General features: G+C 35.1%; 1 protein-coding gene across 1 annotated transcript; it reads right to left on the reverse strand.

Moving 5' to 3' along the window:
* Positions 1-240: 240 nt before the first annotated feature.
* LOC106138772 (probable cytochrome P450 49a1) lies at positions 241-18,394 on the reverse strand. The gene is made up of 13 exons (XM_013340047.2): positions 18,269-18,394; positions 15,176-15,286; positions 14,506-14,700; positions 7,971-8,136; positions 6,543-6,632; positions 6,052-6,168; positions 5,598-5,674; positions 4,642-4,837; positions 4,169-4,313; positions 3,006-3,169; positions 2,083-2,161; positions 1,523-1,726; positions 241-870 (listed from the first exon to the last, which is right to left on the reverse strand). The coding sequence occupies exons 2-13, from the start codon at positions 15,267-15,269 to the stop codon at positions 763-765; spliced, it is 1,635 nt and encodes a 544-aa protein (XP_013195501.1). The 5' UTR covers positions 15,270-15,286; positions 18,269-18,394; the 3' UTR covers positions 241-762.
* Between the last annotated feature and the right edge of the window lie 1,538 nt (positions 18,395-19,932).

Genomic DNA, 19,932 nt, shown 5'->3' on the forward strand with positions numbered 1-19,932 from the left:
AATATCCATTTGTTTCAGTAAGACAAATGTTGTCGTAACGTGTGACGATAAGACGGACCTTGGGTCCGTATTGTGGGTGCATCTGGGAATACCCAAAGATGTGAGAGAAACGCTCGTGACGATTTCCGACACACATACCTTTGTAATTTCACTGAATGGTGAGAAGTTTACAAAAAATAACACAGAATATCATGATTTTTTTTATTAAAAATAGTTTTTACAAACATGCTATTACGATTATGGAAACATCGTGCAGTATTTCTGCACTGAATCACAAGAAAAAGAAACTCACAAGCAACTGAATGGAACACTACAACGTAAAATTAAGTAGTCTTATTCTACTAAGTCATGGAGGTCAGAAGGCGTAATTACCAGACTATCCCGTTTCTGACGTGGGTTCATAAGACCCCAAATTTGCCCCATTAAACCAACGTCAAAAGAAAATTATTTAAGTTTCTATATTTGTGACTACAACTCGGCATAAAGGTATAGTAAATATAAAGATGAACTGGTAGACTTTTAGTTTACAGTCATGAGATTGTGAGCTGTATACTTACATATATAAAAAAAAAATTATCGTACAGTGCCACAAAGAGAAATACGCCACCTTCAATTTGTTTATGATACGAAGGCAATTAAAACATAAAACATAATGTCTTTAGTCGAAAATACAACCCGGACTCCTCTCCAGAGATGTGAGTATTTAACCGGGTTTGGGAATAGACTTTTAAAATACTAACACATGGTTATCAGAAAGACTGTTTATCGTTCTATTAGTTTTAACCGTATAGGTCCGTTGGGTGTGTACATTGGGTGGATGTGGTACTCCATAGGTTCATGGTGGTACTCCAATTTGAAAGCTTGGACTACCTGCAACAACAAAATTACATGTCAATTCTAAATAAGTACCTTCTAAATAAGTTCCTTTGCAAGCCTTGGAAATTATATAGTTTTTCATACATTCATACTTTACACCTTCACTTCACATGTATGAATGATATCAAATGTTTGTCATTGGATATCATTCATACATACATAACAATACATACAAACATACAATCACGTCTTTTTCCTTTATGAGATAGACAGAGCTATATGGAATAGTCTCTCAAAGATTGAAAGGCCACGTTTAGCTGTAAGGCTTGATGACGGAATTGAAATTCGGATAGTGATAGGTTGCAGTAGTATGTGTGTGCGTGTGTGTGTAGAATTTATATAATATAAATATAGACTACTTCATAAAGATAGATTGCGAAATAGGTATAAGTACAACTATTATTATTATTTATTGCTTATAGCCCATCGCCTAAACTAAAAGAATCCCTAGTTAAATAGCCTACTACTTAATCGCTTTCATGACATCCATGGTAAAGAGACGGATTGGTCCTATTTTAAACAGCTGGGAACCATACGGCACATAACAAACATAAGGTTTCATCCGTTACGGAATGAATAAAGATAAAATTATTAAAAATACTCACAAGACTTAAAGGGTAAAAAGTATACAAATTATTTCGCGTACCTTAGCAATAACAGTATGTATTTCCAGCTCAGCAAACCGTCTTCCTAGACACATCCTCTTGCCGAAACCGAAGGGCAGGGAGGCGAAGGGATGATGAGCCTGATTGGGAGACCGCCGCAGCCATCTCTCTGGCCTGAACTCTGATGAGTTTGAAAAGAACTCATCGCTGTTTCCCATCACGTAATGCTGGAATACTACTTGTGTCTGAAAATGGTAAAAATGGTAATGTTATTGCGCTTGGGTTTGCTCCTATAAGAATTTCCAAAGCCCCTCCTAAAAATATAATAATTTCAAAGCTTTTACTGTAAATATAATAGATTTTACTGTTTAAAATCTATTCAAAAACTTTTGAAATTTGAAAATTTTAAGGTGTTCAACGATCATTTTGACACAAAAAATATAAAAAAAAAACGAAACTATAAAAAATCATTATTATTTGAATGTTGAAAATTAAAAAAGTAGGCTTAAAAAAGAGATGAACGTAAAATTCGACGATACAATGTTAACCAACTGATAAATAGGTACCTAATGGAAATATAACAGCAAAGAAATTAACTTACGCCTTTGGGTATATTGTAGCCGCATATCACAGTGTCTTTGGTTAATTGCCTGCCATTGCCAATAACAACGGGGAACATCCTGGAAGATAATAAATGTGTGTTATATATGCACTATATATGCCGTGTGGTTCCCGGCACCAATAAAAAAAAAAGAATAGGACCACTCCATCTCGTTCCCATGGATGTCGTAAAAGGCGACTAAGGGATAGGCTTATAAACTTGGGATTCTTCTTTTAGGCGATGGGCTAGCAACCTGTCACTATTTGAATCTCAATTCTGTCATTAAGCCAAACAGCTGAACGTGGCCTATCAGTCTTTTCAAGACTGTTGGCTCTGTCTACCCCGTAAGGGATAAAGACGTGATCATATGTATGTATGTATGTATGTATGTATATATTTGTACATAAGTAATTATCTGTACTTCAATTATATTACACTGCGTTAATCCATAGTTGAGAAATGTAGCGAGCCATTGACTTTTTCATATTCATGATCTAGGTTTATCGTTTCATTTATTCTAGGTCTATTTTTTTTACATTTTTGGCTAAATTTTAAGATATACATAGAGTCTTACACCTTTTTCCTTTTCCCTTTAGTTGCTTATTAGTACACTCTACGTTATTGAAAAAATAAAAAGTAAATTTAGGATATTATGCCAGAACCACACAGTGATCCATAATAAGCTAGTGTTTTATCGATAAAAACTTATTTTGGAGCTTTGACTAAAGAGTCAAAGCTCCAAAATACGTTTTTCCTGAGAACCAAACGGTTCTTAGGATTAAGTGGCAGAGAAAGCCTTATGGCATGTCCATCTTCTGTTTTTTTTTATCAAGGATGTAAGGTTTTAGCAACCAAATCGTTAGGAGCCCAACTATGTCGATTACAGAAAAACTTTTTATAAGGATTTGGTTTGAATTACCTACCTCATCACTTCCTTGATGCATGCCCTCAGATATGGCATTTGGTTGATATCACCAGGTCTCATCGGCCGGCCTTGTAGGACTTTAGAGATCTCTTCGTATAGCTTGTCCTGGACCTCAGGCCTTAGTGATAGTTGGTATAGTGTTGAAGCTACCGCGTTCGATGTCTGAAATGTGTGGATTATATTAAGAAAAATGTTTTATTAGAACTAGTTTATGATATAGCAGGACACGTAATTGCCGGTCATTCATTAAACATCGACAATGTACCAGCGGCAGTTTATTAAAGCAGGTTACATACATACATATAGTCACGTCTATATCCCTTGTGGGGTAGACAGAGCCAACAGTCTTGGAAAGACTGATTGGCCACGTACAGCTTTTTGGCTTGATGATAGAATTGAGATTCAAATAGTGACAGGTTGCTAGCCCGTCGCCTAAAGGAAGAATTCCAAGTTTACAAGCCTATCCCTTAATCGCCTTTTACGACATCCATGGGAAAGAGAAGGAGTGGTTCTATGCTTTTTTTATTGGTGCCAAGAACCACACGGCAGCAGTGAAATCTTTATTTGCATGATTAAGATTCTTCGCTGCTATTGGCTGAGCGCGTCATTTTATTCGCTACTAGGTTCCGCCCGCGACTCCGTCCGCGCGGATGTCGGTCTTCGCGTGGATGGTTTATTTCTAACTAACTTACTTTACCTTATAACCTTAATTAATAATTTAATCAAAATTTTTGCCAGCTGCTACAATCATGTTTTATCTTAAATTTTCACGAGGCGCCATCTCGTATCGGGTGGTCAAAAAATAAATATCTACACCACGGGAACTAAATCAATAACCAAAGCATAATGAATTAAATCAATAAAATGCTATTTTTTATCATTTTTTAAATCATCATAATAAATATAATAATTAATTATTTATAGCTTTTTATATCGATTTAAAAATGACGAAGTTCCATACAAACTTGAATCCCCTATTTCATTCATTCATTGAAAACAATAGGTTGAATCACAAAAAAAATTAGCTTCATCATGCCAGGTATTATCAATGTGGCACTTTGAAGCATTTCCCAATAGCAAACGTTTCCAAGAAATTGGCAACATGTCAATCATTCATAATCTTTAATTCCTTTAACTATCTTCAAATCAAATTAATCATACCGTGTCGATCCCCACTAAGAACATATCCAGAGCTGCCACAGCAGCCACCCTGGGGCCAGCAGCTGCCACCAAGTCCTGAAGCAATGACTTGGTACCACCAGACCTGGTTTCCTCTAGCGCTCTGTCGACGTGGCTAAGAGTTACACTGAAACAATGAATATACATACATACAAATGGTCACGTCTATGTCCCTTGTGGGGTAGACAGAGCCAACAGTCTTGAAAAGACTGATCGGCCACGTTGGCTTATTGATAGAATTGAGATTCAATTGTGACAGGTTGCTAGCCCATCGCCTAAAAAAAGAAACCCAAGTTTGTAAGCCTATCCCTTAGTCGCCTTTTACGACATCCATGGGAAGGAGATGGAGTGGTCCTATTATTTTTTGTATTGGTACCGAGAACCACACGGCACTGCCAGAAATTTAGGTTTATATTGTAATTGCCATTGTCTCAAAATGTCAAATTCCTTCATACCTGAGAATTGTATCAAGAGCAGCGACATATCTCCTGAACATGGCCGTGGGGTAGATTCTCCACCAGGGCGCTCGCAGCTCCAACTCCCCCACGCACAGGAAGAACGTCTGAACAGCGTCAATTAACCGCTGACTCTCTGACCCGTCTGTAGCTTCGAAGCAACCCAGTCTTGTATCTAAAGCTATTAGACCTAATGCTGTAAAAAGTAAAAATGTTAATATATATTTTATACAATTTATATGCCGTGTGGTTCCCGGCACCAGTACAAAAAAGAATAGGAACACTCCATCTCTTTCCTATGGATGTCGTAAAAGGCGACTAAGGGATAGGCTTACAAACTTGGGATTCTTTTTTTAGGCAATGGGCTGGCAACCTGTCACTATTTGAATCTCAATTCTATCATTAAGCCAAATAGCTGAGTTTGGCTTATCAGTCTTCTCAAGACTGTTGGCTCTGTCTACCCCACAAGGGATATAGACGTGACCATATGTATGTATGTATGTATATTTTATACAAACATTTAATCATATCGTCCTTAACGGATTAGACAGAGTCAACAATCTTGCAAAGCCTTAAAGGCCACGTTCAGATGTAAAAGTTCAGAGTATTTTATAAAAATTGTATTTTTGAAATTATTTCTACTATTAAATTTTAATAAGCATCGCATTTTAGGTTTGCAATTAAAACACTACCTATGTAACGCAAACGTTACGTTAAAGCTGATTTATTGATATAACAAATTATATCAATAAATCAGCTGAGTGTCAATGTGTTTACTTTTTAAGGGTGTAAGGTGTATTAAACCTGTCGCTATTTGAATCTCAATTCCATCAAGCTGAACGTGGCCTTTCAGAGTTTTCGATACTGTCCAGCTCTGTTTGATGTAAGGGATGAAAACGTGATACTGATAGTCTCTGTCTGACGTTATGTATGTACAATTCACAAAAAATACTTACATTCTAAAGACCATTTGTGCACTTCATTCAGGAAGTCTTCAGGTGTCTCCATGGCGTCAGTTCTTACTTGTCGTAACCTATAATCAAAATAAATTCTTGGCTTTTTGTGATAAAATGACTTAGTACATAATTGATCATCGGCGATGATTTTTTGTTTAATCAAAAGCGACGATTTTTAGTGCCGTGTGGTTCCCGGCACCAATAAAAAAAAGAATAGGACCACTACATCTCGTTCCCATGGATGTCGTAAAAGGCGACTAAGGGATAGGCTTATAAACTTGGGATTCTTTTAGGCGATGGGCTAGCAACCTGTCACTGTTTGAATCTCAATTCCATCATAAAGCCAAACAGATAAACGTGACCTATTAGTATTTTCAAGACTGTTGGCTCTGTCTACCCCGCAAGGGATATAGACGTGATTATATGTATGTACGATTTTTAGTTAACAGAATACCTGTCAACGAATGCGTCTGCGACTTGAGCGACGGGCTCGGTGTACTGCGCAGCCGCACTCGCGCTCAGCGCCACCCTTGATACTTTGCTGCGGAACGCTGCCCACGCGTCGCCGTGACTGTAATTCATATTTTTTTTTCACACATTATTTTAACTAATTCGACATAGGCATATTTTATGTATTTTAAATTTCACACTTATCTCATAAAATCAGCGCATTTAGTTTGTTATGAATAACTTCAATGAATTATATAACATTAGAAAATAACACAGAACCAATCCAAAACTACGTTTAATTATGCGATAATAGCTATTTTATAATAAATTTAATAACCATAACTATATTGTTAATGAATTTTGTATTTGTAAAAATAAGAAAAGAAATTCAAATGAAAAAAGGTTAAATTAACATAATTAATCAACTGGGAATCGAATCTAGAACACACGACACACAATGACAAAGGGAAAGCAAAAATTCAATAAAGAACTTACACAGCAATGACTCCGGCGCAGTTTTCTTCGACTCCAAAGAAATCCTTTCTCAGTTTGTGTTTATAGTAATTTAGCGATGGCATTGAAGGTCTGAAATTAAATAACAAGTACGACAACTTTAATTTCAATAGTAAAAATTTTGTTCAGCAGTTCTTGCCTATGTATTATGCATACACACTTAAATTACCAAGGAGAATGTCATTATTCCCAAGAGAACTTGTAATGACCATCGTAACTTAAGCTCCATTCGCTACAGCGATTCTTGCCTGTTTATATCAATTGATACTGGTTGCATGAGTTTTGCATACAAATGACATCAACGCGCCATTGCATTGGAACTTTGTTTTTAAATGATTTTTACTTAAAAACAGTATGAAAATAAAAATATTAATTTACAGAAAAAGCTGTGCCGTGTGGTTCCCGGCACCAACACAAAAAAGAATAGGACCACTCCAGCTCTTTTCCATGGATGTCGTAAAAGGCGACTAAGGGATAGGCTTACAAACTTGGGATTCTTTTTTAGGCGTTGGGTTAGCAACCTGTCACTATTTGAATCTCAATTCTATCATTAAGCCAAATAGCTGAACGTGGCCATTCAGCCTTTTTAAGACTGTTGGCTCTGTCTACCCCGCAAGGGATATAGACGTGACCATATGTATGTATGTATGTATGTACAGAAAAAAAGCGACCATGCCTAAAATTAGGCTGTGCCATGTGCTGGATTATTTTCGAGCAGATTATATTAAAGAAAGGCTTTTAAATTCAGGATAATTATAGGCGCTTAGGACTAGTAGCCTTTCTACACATAATCACTTCTATATCCTTTGCGAAGAAAACAGCCAAAAGTCTTGAAAAAACTGATAGGCCACGTTCAGCTGTCGGGCTTAATGATATAATTGACATTCAAATAATGACAGGTTGCTAGCCCATCGCCTAAAAGAAGAATCCCAAGTATAAAAGTGGTTCCCGTAGTCGTATTTTACGACATCCATGGACAAAAGATGGAGTGGTATTTTTCTTCTTTAATTGGTGCCGAAAACCACACGGCAGTAACCTTAACAGTAACCTTTCACTCCTCAAGAATCTATATTTCTTCTAAAATAAGCTGAAGAATCCATCTAAAAGGGATCTGCGAATATTATGACTATTGGTTCGAAATATTTTATGAATGAATAAATCGTAGAGCGTCTTTGGTTGAATCGGTAAGGTGCCCGGTTAAAACGCGTGATGCGCAGAAAGGCACAGGTTTAAATTCCACCTCGGCCGCGTACCAATGACTCTTTCTAAAGTTATACATTAGTTTTAATACTAACCGATGCTCTTACGGTAAGGGAAAACATCGTGAGGAAACCTGCATATTCAAACCACTGGATACCCACTGGATGCACTACTCGCGACTGACATGATGATGATAGATAATCTAATCACCTGTGAGGAGCAGCGTCCTCTCCTCTAAAGACCCTCTCGACCTCACCAGCGTCGAACACGAACAGCATGTCGGGCCGACCAAGAAGACCGGTCATCTTGACGCACTTGCCGTACTGCTGGCGAAGAGACAGACACACTTTGTCCAAATGCTCTACGGAGTAGCCTCCTGTAAAATAGAAAAAAAAAAGATTACCGTATCGCGTGGTTCCCGATACAGGATTGTTCTCTGGCAAAAATAGAACCACTCCATATCTTTCTTATTGTTGTCGTAAAAGGCTAAGGGATAGGCTTTTCAACTTGGGATTCGTCTTGTAGGTAATAGGCCTAGCAATCTGTCGCTATTTGAAACTCAATTCGATCATGAACCCGTACAGCTAAACGTGGCCTTTGTAAGACTGTTGGCGCTGCCTACCCCGCAAGCAAAAAATGCACTTGACTTTTTGAAGGGATCCTGAAGATCCGATAAATGTCAATCAATTTATGCAAAATATCAGTAGCATAATTTTAGTTAATTTATATAAAAATTTTCATGTTTAAATGAAAGATACTTTGTGGATACCTAAGAATTGGTCTTAAAATTAAATATACGAAGGACTTATCATAAAATAGGTTCTTTATTACTTACACTTAGTACAATGCGGAAATTTTCATTTGACTTCATTAAAATGTGGATTACCTTGTTGAAAAGGATTTTTTAAAATCCGCTCACTATTTTATGCGTATATGACGAGGTCGAACAAGCTTTTTATAAACCACAAGTTATTTAGCAAAGGAACCTTTAGTACCGAGGCACATTAGACCTCCATTAGAAATAACTAGGTTTGATACCTACTTACATGATGAAACAGATGGTACTCAAGTTGAGACTGAATGGTAGGAAAGATCAAAAAACAATGTATACGTATACAGTCTTGCAGCATTGTTTTCATTCAAAGTTTGTAATCGTTTTATTGTTTATTCATGATGACATGACCAAAATCAACTGCTTACTATTTTCTTTTCAACTTCTGAATAAAAAAAAACGAACTCTAATTGAGTGTCATATCAACACACAGCCCAAACCGTTAGTTATTCACGAGATTTTAATATTTGCATGTAAATACTTTATGTAGTCTAGGTCAGACGGGAGATTTTTTAAAGACACTAAAAGAGGAGTTCCCGATATTCCTGGGGAACAGAATGATACGAGATTTTTACGCGGCCGTCCCCGCGGACATATTCTTATTAAAATATAATACATGAAACATATTATTTCGTCAAAACACAAGTGATGGATACGATGGGCATGTCGAGATTTTTAAAACGTGGCCTAGTTAGGTAAATGTGTTTCCAATTAAATATTAGGTAAGATCTAGATAAAATATGGTAGCGTGACTGTAACCATGCGATTTCAATACACTCTTCGCGTAATCTTCGACCATTTGTCGTGATAATGAGTAAGCAATTTCTTCTGATCTAAGATAACTTCTTTATTAAAGTTACAAAACCCGAAAACCTTTATTGGATTTCTTTTTATGATGATGATATATCAATTGGGGGGATAACCATATAAGTCGCTTTCCACTACTGAATTGGTTATAATCGGAGTTGCTCAAGTAGAACGCCAGGACAGACTAAGTTTTCCTTTTTTTAAGATTTATAGATAATCTTTTATGACCTATCTTTACACACTTATTATTATTAGTACCTAATTAAAGGTCTAAACAGAGTGATGAAAAAACACTATGTATTTCACAGAAAATGTCCACCACTAAATAAGTGTCTCGCAATAATCACCAATCAGTGTACTAGACTAAGTGTTAGGTAACAAAAATGTTTGGCCTGATTTTTTTCCTAAATGATTAGCACTCTCGTCATGCACGGTAACTGCATTTGCTTGCTGCACAGAGCACTAAAGACTTATACAGGTCTTGTACAGACCTGCGTGGTCGTTCATGCTCTGTGGTTGCATTGCGCCAGGAAGCAGATGGCGTGCCGTATCTAATGCACTTACTTTAGGAATTCAGGTTAGTTTCAAAGTAGGTAAGTCAATATACTTTAACTAATTATACGCGTTTTTCTTTTAGATATTTCCGTTATTATATGTTTTTATTTTGTCGCCATCGGTACTTCCAAGCTTAGGAAATCCTAGAAGGGAATTTTTGAATTTAGCACAAAAGAAAGGTATAAAGAGAACATAGATTTTTATTTTTATGGGATTTCCCACGGAAGAGTAGTCCCGGGCAAAAGCATAATTAACTCCAAAAAAGAGTCGTTCATACCTGACTTTAATGACATTGGAACTCTTCAATTACTTGTATTTATTTTTTACTACACTTATTCAACCTTATCCAAACAAAATACTTATCAAAACACTGCATTTACATTCAAGTACTCTTAAAATAATCTGCTAATTTAGCATTTTGAGTGTTTCAAAAATCGTCAACTGAAGGTTAAGAACTTATGTTAAGCATTCAAAAGAAGTGAAGTGGATGATCTGATCATCATAAACCAAAATTGAGACCTTGTCCTAGTTTTGCAATAAATAATTGGTACAGTGTGGTACATAGTGAAGGACATTTTGAAAATAGTTTTTGTTTGTTGCTTAAGTTATTGTATCTCATGAAAGTATGTTCCCCTTATATTAAAGAAATTTTTGCATCACACTTATCCTAGCTAAATATGTGGATTCGAAAATTCTCGAGCCGATTTCATGCTCCAATAAATAATGATTAACTGATTTTTGACTTTCATATTGCATTATATTATATTATTTATAAATAATACAAGTATTATACGCGCACATAACGAACTTACCTTTATTTTATCTCGGACGTTTCAAATTATGAGTCCGTCGCTAAGTAGCCACGATAAAATGAAGGAACTTTACATACATATGGTCACGTCTATATCCCTTGCGGGGTAGACAGAGCCAACAGTCTTGAAAAGACCGAATGACCACGTTCAGCTATTTGGCTTTTGAGAATTGAGGTTCAAATAGTGACAGGTTGCAAACCCATCGCCTAAAAAGGAATCCCAAGTTTGTAAGCCTTTCCCTTAGTCGCCTTTTACGACATCCATGGGTAAGAGATGGAGTGGTCCTATTCTTTTTTGTATTGGTGCCGGGAACCACACGGCACTTTAAGGAACTTTACGTGCGCGTTTAATACCTCAATACCTGTATTACCTCTTATATATAGTAATGTATTAATGTATTATTAATATTTATAAATAACTTGTTTCCCAGAAACTTATGTTTCTGCTATTAGTTTGAATGCAAACCAACGTTTTTTCTATGTGCAAAAGAAACGTGAGAAAACGCGTGCACATTTATGTACACCGAGCGGGAAGGGATGTTGACAATATCCCAAATTACTTAGAAATTTTCGAGTCAAGAATGAATAGGCGTTATTTGAGCTTGCGTTGCCTCCACTTTAGGCCTTATCTTTCTTGCTTACCACCAGGCAGTTTTAGGTCAAACGCACTCAAAATTCCAATAAAAAAAAATAGGAAGTACCTAAGCAAACTAACTCTATCAGCAATCTTCATTGTCAAATCATTCAAGCTAAGTAAACCTTTGTTATATTCTTATCTACTTGTATCAAGAGATTCACTTAAGATCCCACGACCTTAACAATGACGGGAGTCGAAAAGGTCGAGTTTCACTTCTAGCTATACCTAGACACAATCTCTGAGCTTTGTTGTTAATTTCAACTTTTTATTTTATACCTTCTTTTTATAGGAAGTGTCCGCGGCTGCTCTCGCGTAAAAAAAAATCACGTTTTTTCCCGTTACCGCGGGAATTGGCAAAAATCCTTTCTCTCAAATTATTTTCTAGTTACAATCTATCTTCCGTGCCAAATTTCATCTTTGTTGGCTCAGTAGTAGGTATTTAATCTTTTGTGGTCAGTGAGTGAATGAGCGAATGACTCTTTAAATGTGTGGCGGAAGTACATATGTATGTGAAAAATAATATAATTCAAAAACACATGAATCATAAAAAATATTGGTGTGTACATAAAAATGACATAAATATGTTTATGCCGGAAGGGAAAAAGACGTGAGTATATGTATGTGTATAACAAAAATTTGACAAAAAAAAACCATTTTAACACACATATTAAATGTTTTTTTTTTTCCAATTTTTGTTCTCTCGTGAAACTTGTATTCTCAATATTCTGAATATTCAGAAAAAATAAATTACCTGAATTATGTACCTATTTTGAATTAATTAATATTTCTAACCACTCATTACATAGATATGGCTAGGAAAATCAAGCTCAATACGAGTGAAACCAGGGAAAGTAACTAGTAAGGTAATAAGCTAACCACAGCGCGAGAGTTAAGCAGTTAATTAAGTCATGACTTGTCAGGAAATTATTGATATGAGACGAGATTAATATAAATGCTTACTTTTTACGTCTTTATCCCATACGGAGTATACTAAAGAAAAAATATTTAAAAACTGGAAGGCCGAGTTAATGACAAGTTACCTATAAGAAGAATCTCAAGTATATATATCACGTCTTTATCTTTTACGGTGTAAACAGAGTGTCTCTGACTGCTTTGTCTGCCTCCAAAGGACGTGATGTGTGTGTGTAAAGTACATATAAAATTACTGACCCAGGTTCGCAAATAAAAATGAATACCTGCGTCCGCCATACATTGTATTCTTACCAGCAATTGCATAGGTACCAATTGTTTCCTCAGTTGAGGGAAATTGCATAAAGAGGCCGACGGTAATTTGGCCAGACGTATGTTTATGTTTGTCTTGGTTATTATTTGCGTTTCTAAAATCTAATACTCGTAGGTTCTAAAATAACTTATGAAAACCAATTGGTTCCTAACTTTTAAAGGAGAACCAGTTAAATCTCTGCCCCGTGGATGACGTCAAAAGCGACTAAGGCTTATTGATCTAGTGCAAGCTTCCTAATTGTTCGTTTGTTTATAAAATCTTCAACTGTCTGTCACTGTCATCAACTGTCTTTTCAAGACTGTTGGCTCTGTCTACCCCGCAAGGGATATAGACGTGACCATATGTATGTATGTACGTAGTTTACGGTATGTATGGCTGTTGTGGTTATGTATGACACAACATCTCGTCATTGTACGAGTATTGTAGTGTTATTTCTCAATATTATTCTTACTCGGTACGTGTGTGGAGGTACTGATGCACAAGCTAGTCTGATGCCACACTTGGCAACGGTCCTTGTTTATTAGGTATGAAGAACATTATAATACTCGTACAAACAATTGCTCGCGACTTCGAACGCGTGAAGGAGCCTATCATGGATGTTTAAGTTACCTAAACGAATTGTGCGTACCTTAAACTACAAGAAAATAAAACTTAAATTAACCTTAAACCTGAAAAAAACCTTAAACTGCTTGCATGAAGAGACTTATGAATGTGGATGAAGCGAAAGAAGTATGCAGAGATCGTGGTAAGTGGAAAGATGTGGTCTCTGCCTACCCCTCCGGGAAAAAGGCGTGAGTTTATGTATGTATGTTAAATTAAAAAACGGTGTTATAATGAAGCAATGTCAATAATTCACCTTCCCTGGGTAACTAAAAATATCAATAATTTCCTTTCATTCGACATGTCCACATTCAGGATGTTGCGGTTTGGGCTATACAGTGATGAGTCAGTGTCCTCTATCATAGATTAAAAAGATTCCGGATGTATAAAGATGTGAAAATACCTGTATCAATCGATCCTTGATATTTTGAAACGACTTTTAAACCTTGGCATTGAACACGTTAATTTGATGAATAATATAAAACTTTTGGAATAATACATTTGTATTTTATGCAAATAACATCTCGTGAATGTGATCATCATGTGACCCTCCAACTTTAATTTATTACTACAAGACATGTTTTTGAAAATAAAATGTAGCCTTATATATTTTTTTTGCAAATCAGTTGTCAAACCGGCTTAATACCCACCTGTTGCCAACTCTTATTACAGGTTATGGAATGGGAATTCCTATAATTAATTTATTTGTAAACGCACGCGCTACAAGTTTTTCAAAATATCAACACTACACTTCATGAAAAACGGAACAGAGAATATTACTGAAAATCCTAAAAATTCGAGTCTATCAATGGAATTCATAAGTTATATTCGGACTTATTACCTTAGTTTATTGATGTTATCAATAGATTTTTTATCTGAGTTGCTTGTCAGTAACGCTTCCTAAAATCTATCTTTCAAAAAGAACTGGCTTAGGAATATCTACTTTCTTACCATCCCTCTTCAACATACATACATACATACATAAAACCACGCCTCTTTCTCGGAGGGGTAGGCAGAGACTACCTCTTTCCACTTGCCACGATCTCTGCATACTTCCTTCGCTTCATCCACATTCATAACTCTCTTCATGCTCGGCGGTTTCGGGTACTTTTGACCTGACCCTTTACCAGGACGTACTTAATTCATCCCTCTTCAAACTGCTAACAATTTTCTTTCAGTTTTTTTCAATTATGTCAATATTCTACCAAACATCCACCAGACATCTGAAAGAAATATCAACATAGTGGCATCAAAACTTACCAACATAAGGTATGAATCTCCAGGTGTTCCCCAGCAGCGGGAGAGGCTTCGGGCCGGGCACTTCATCCCAGGACTTGACAGAAGGCACTGAGAGTGTGTCGAAGACGGTCGAGTCTATGGCGGCGTGGGTTGACCGGGAGCGGTGACCGGGGATAGGACATCGCGCCAGGGGTGGCACTGTTTGTGTTGGGGCTCCTGCGAAATAATCATTATTTTTTATTTATTTATTCTATATTGTAACATTTTCAATTTGCAAAGTACCTACAATTGGCGGTTTTAATGCTAATAGCATTATCTTTAAGTCTACCATGATTAACAATATAATCATCTGATTCTCGCCTCTGAATTGAAAAGTCCAGGGTTCGATTCCCGATCAGATCATAATGAAAAAAGAACTTTTTCTGATCGGCCTGGCCCATGTTTATCTATTTAAAAATTTATTATTAAATATGTATTATTGAGTATCCCATAACACTACAAGTTTTGTACATATTTTAAGGCTAGCTTAAGCTGTCAATCAATGTGTCAATCGCAAGAACTCGAAATAAATCTAGGGCTCCGATCCCGGCGCGGTAGGCAGATAATACATCACATTCATCAATTTATTGACGTACGATCGTCGATTTAGCATTGAGATTTTTAGAAGTACTAAATTATTAAGTTAACTTACCTTCAGCGGCTTGGTAGCAGTGGGCTGTCGTCCCAACTTGGCGTGCAGACAAACTTTTTAATGGCCATTTTATAACAGCGATCCTGTTCCGCATATTACGTGTCTAAAGTTCTGTGAACAAAACCGAACATAATTTTTATCTCATTATCGTTTTATTTTTATCTTTATAAACATAACATATTCTATGTGCCTAGCGGAGATACTGGGATAAAAATATGCTAGCTATATCAATTTTATAAGAGGCGTTGTATTTCAACCATAAGATTGTTATAAGGTTCTGCTGACATCACTATCAACGGAGGTTTGGAGGCTGAAAAGTCCTTGAACGTAAAGGCAAGTGTAGACGTTTCGAAAAATATTTTGCTACAAACATTTTAAATTTTATTTGCAACCAATATAAGGTAGGTATTAAACATTAAAATAACTGTTTTTGATTGACGGGAGTGTTGCACCTTTTTTTATTACTAGTAACCCTTTTTTAATCCAAAAAGTGTATCATCAGATACCTGTGCATAATAAACTTCCTAAATGATTTCCAGCAAACTGTCGGCAACCATTATTATCTTTTCAAATGACGATGTCACGTAGAGAAAGTCATCAGGTATTATTGTGAGATGACCCGAATGAGGGTATGGTGATAATCATCATTATGAATGATGATAATTCCATGAAGTACCTTTTACAGTTACAGTTTTTTAAATCCATATTATATAGCTATCTTGGAATACGCTTGACAGAAAAGGCTTTAGAAAATATACTAGGTTCAAAATTATTTGCAAGTTTGCTACAAAGACACAAACGGACACAAAAATGCATAAATATACGTTACGTTACTTATACACCTCACTCTTTCTGGAGGTAAAAACGCAAGTACTCGTATCATTTATTTTACTGATTAAAATTTTTCTTTATATAAAACATAACTTCGGTATATTCGTCATTATTTCAAAGAAAGTAACCACCATAGCAATGATTAATAACATTTGTAAACTTGACCTTACAACTTACCTTTTGAGCAAACCGGTTTACAAACCTGTTTTAATTCCAGCTGAATATCAAATACGTATCAATTTTATTATAATAAAAAAAAATATGTATTATGTAAGTATATCACCTAAGTTACTGTTTAAATGCTTTAAAAAGCCGAATTAAGACCTTCCAGTTTCTATGACGGTTAAAATAATAATCCTTTCCCAAAACAATACCTTGGAGATGTTTTTACACTTTTATGGAGTTCTTTAATGCGATTTTTAAAATAAACGGAATAAAGTAACTCTAAAAAAATCATGCATATAAGCGGAATGCGGAATTCGTTGTCAAATAGTTCAATGTCGTTTAAGTGTTAATGTGAAAAAATACCTGTAGGTAAATAAAAACATATACATAGATAAAAGTTAGGAATTTGACGTGTTGTAAAGTAAAATAATTCTGGTTTATCTTAAAAATCGCATCTAGAATCACTATAAAATTAAAAAATTTCCATTTTAACTTTTGATTATTGGTCTTGGATGCTTTTTGTGTTTATAAAAAAACATTTATCGCGTGTTCCCATTCAAATTTCCAGAAAAATAGTCTTTTTATTATTTCTTAAGATTAAGTCTATCTCTGTGCCAAATATTATCAAAATCTATCAAGTAGTTTTTGAGTTTATTCAATAACAAATAAAATATGTTTTTTATTAATTAATTCGGAATATGGATAAAGTTAAAGATGTTACATTTCTGTGTAGTTACAAATTATATTTATTTCGGCATTTATAATACTAATTAAAACTTATTACTTAAAATTCAATTTTATTTATTGTACCATAAAGAATAATAAAAAATAATTCAACTATTAAACCACCTGTAAGTATATTAATTTCATATACCCGAATTCATATAAAGATGAAAAAAGAAAAGCAGACAAAGCCGCAGGGAAATACTGCTATGTTTATGTAAGTATTTATGGTTGATATTCTGTGTTGTCATAAAGAGTTAGCTAATGTGGGGGGTTACGAAATGTACCACAACCAACTTTTACTGTTTCCCATTTCACTTGAAATGAAAATGTGTGACACGCAACATTGTAATAAATTGCCGTATTTGTTCATAAATTCAACGTAACCACACATTACAGTTGTAATGAACAATAATGTAGGTACTTAATTGTAATATTTTCGTCCTTAATTATAGAAATTCAAATTAAAAACATGTACATATGTATACATCACTTAATGATTGTCATATCTTTTGTTTTCACAACGTGAAATAAACTAGGTTTACTTAATGCTATTCCACCCTTCTGTTTGTCTTTTTTGGTAGCGAAAAAATAACACAGAGTGTCAGTTGCTCACTTCCCCCGACTTTTAAAATCAATCATTGAAAGTATACTTTGTATAAGCGGTGGACTATCAACTGTCACTATTTATGGTCCTTTCCAGCTAAATTTTGTAGTGCGAGGAAAATCCATAGCCAAAATTATGAAAGTATGATTCTGGTTTCTTGCTATTTTATCTGTGGTTCAACACATTTAGATTCAAAAACAAGCGAAAAAACCCAAACTTATTACAAAGAGATGAGATTTTATCTTATTTTTGTAACGCAATATTTAATCTCTTCTGAAATTTCCACAGGAATGAAACCCCGAGAAAGTTAAGTGTGTTAATTCTAGTGTTTATTCGTTATAAATTTTATCTTATTAAATTTTTCTCTTTTAAATTTTCAAATAAAAGGAAGTCTTAAAATCAGTCAGAAATTTAGAACGTAATTTAAAGTATGTTTAATTGTTTATTATAAACTAACATATTCTTTAATTATTAGTAGGAATATGTAGGTACCTATTGATAGAGTTATTAATGATGACTTTATATTTATTTACAAATGAATCTTTTATCTATTTCGACCAAAATATCAAAAAACATATTACATACATAGTAAACTAATTAAATGCTTAATAACATTTTTAAACAACCATTTACAATTTAAGTATTTTCTCTATCTATTAAGATAGAGAAAATTTAATTTAACTCATAAACAAACATAAATCGAAGCATTTTTATTAAAATAATTGGTTGGTAAGATAAAAAAACATTAAAAACTGTATAAAACTAACCTGTTCTTTTATCCTCAAAATTCACCAGGCACTTATCACAATCACAAATAAAAAAAAATCGCAAGGACTCCAAAGAGTTTGAGTTCGCAAGCCCTTGTTAAGGCGCGCTACACGGCCGCGTGTTGCTTTAGAATGAACGCTATTGCTTTCCTTGCGCGTTTACATCGCCCTTCAGCACATGGTTACATGACCTATACATACATATTATCCCGTCTATATCCCTTAAGGGGTAGACAGAGCCATCTTGAAAAGTACGAGAAAAAAGTTTTTTTAGGTAGGATAGATCTACCTAAAGTTATTAGTGTCTGTCTGTGATTATGATCCAGGATTCAAGTTCATACAACGTAGTTTTGCTTTCATTTCAAACGTAGGTAAATATTTGATGAGATTGCGATGACTTTTGCCAAGGAAAAGTAATTAAAGTATTGAGGGTATGTTGCAATTGTTTTTTAATATTTTTTATACATGTTCCATTTTGTATTAATTTTTTTACTGCAGCAATTTTTTATAGTTACATACCCAGACTTTGCCAACCCTAATCTATGTGAAATAATTATTTCAGGCGTAGTCTTTTCCTTTGTCTTCTGGGGAAATAGTCTTGTTGAGATCGAAGACCTAACCTAACAAGCTCAGCTTATTATTTCAAATTTTTTAAAATAACGACAAAACGGTATGCTTAGTTTGGAGGCCTATTTTTACCAAAAAGACTGACCGTTTCATTGAACAAGAAGGAAATAAAAGAACACTAAAAAACATTTATTATAAATATTTCCATTTGTAATAATGATTAACCTACTATTGTAAGGTAGATTTTAAATATTCAGTTTCAGAAGTCATCGACATACCTTTACTGCCACATTCTTACACTTCGCGGATATATTTTTTAATTCATCGCGATTCAGCGACCACACCTTCTCCTTGTTTTCACAGAGCACAGAACGCTACAGACCGCCGTTTCAGCTCTGTGTTCTCTTATTCATGACATCCCATTGTTGGAGTCTGTTGCGTTACAAGATATTGTGTTTGGACAATGACAACGGTAATGCTTTGTTGTGGCTAAATTTTGCATAGTCGTAGGCACAGTGTCTGCTGTATAGTCGACCCTGCGTACAAAGCACATTCCATTTCACCTTAAGTTCACAACCTTCATTTTTAGAGATCCGTGGGCAAATATAACAAAAAAATGTCCAATAGAATACTTTCATCCATCCATCCGAAAGTAAAATTTTATTGAATGAAAAAATATAAAAGAAAAATTAGCTTGAATTATTTTTAAGATATAGGCGTTCTCTGGAGTGGAGCCCAGGGTACGCCTGGGACCACGATCCCAGATTCAGTAAGTAAATTTTTTCCCGAAGCGCTTCCTGTCTGACCTCCGCAACCGTTGCAGAGAATACCTTATCTATATTGGCGATAATTTTAAACAGAACAATAGGTATAATGAATATGGATGACTGCAATTATGACTGATATTACTTACAGATTATTTAAATATGCGATTTTTACAAGAAAACTTAACTGGTTTTCCACTGAACTTGAACTCTTGTCTAGACGCTGGCTGGTATCAAATATCGTATTCATTCTCACCTCTCTCACTGAAGCATGTAGCATTCTCTCATTTGTTGATTTTCACTAAACCGACATAGCCTGCATGAAAGATTGAC

The sequence above is a fragment of the Amyelois transitella genome, chromosome 21, assembly GCF_032362555.1.
Source record: "Amyelois transitella isolate CPQ chromosome 21, ilAmyTran1.1, whole genome shotgun sequence".
Lineage (NCBI taxonomy): Eukaryota > Metazoa > Arthropoda > Insecta > Lepidoptera > Pyralidae > Amyelois > Amyelois transitella.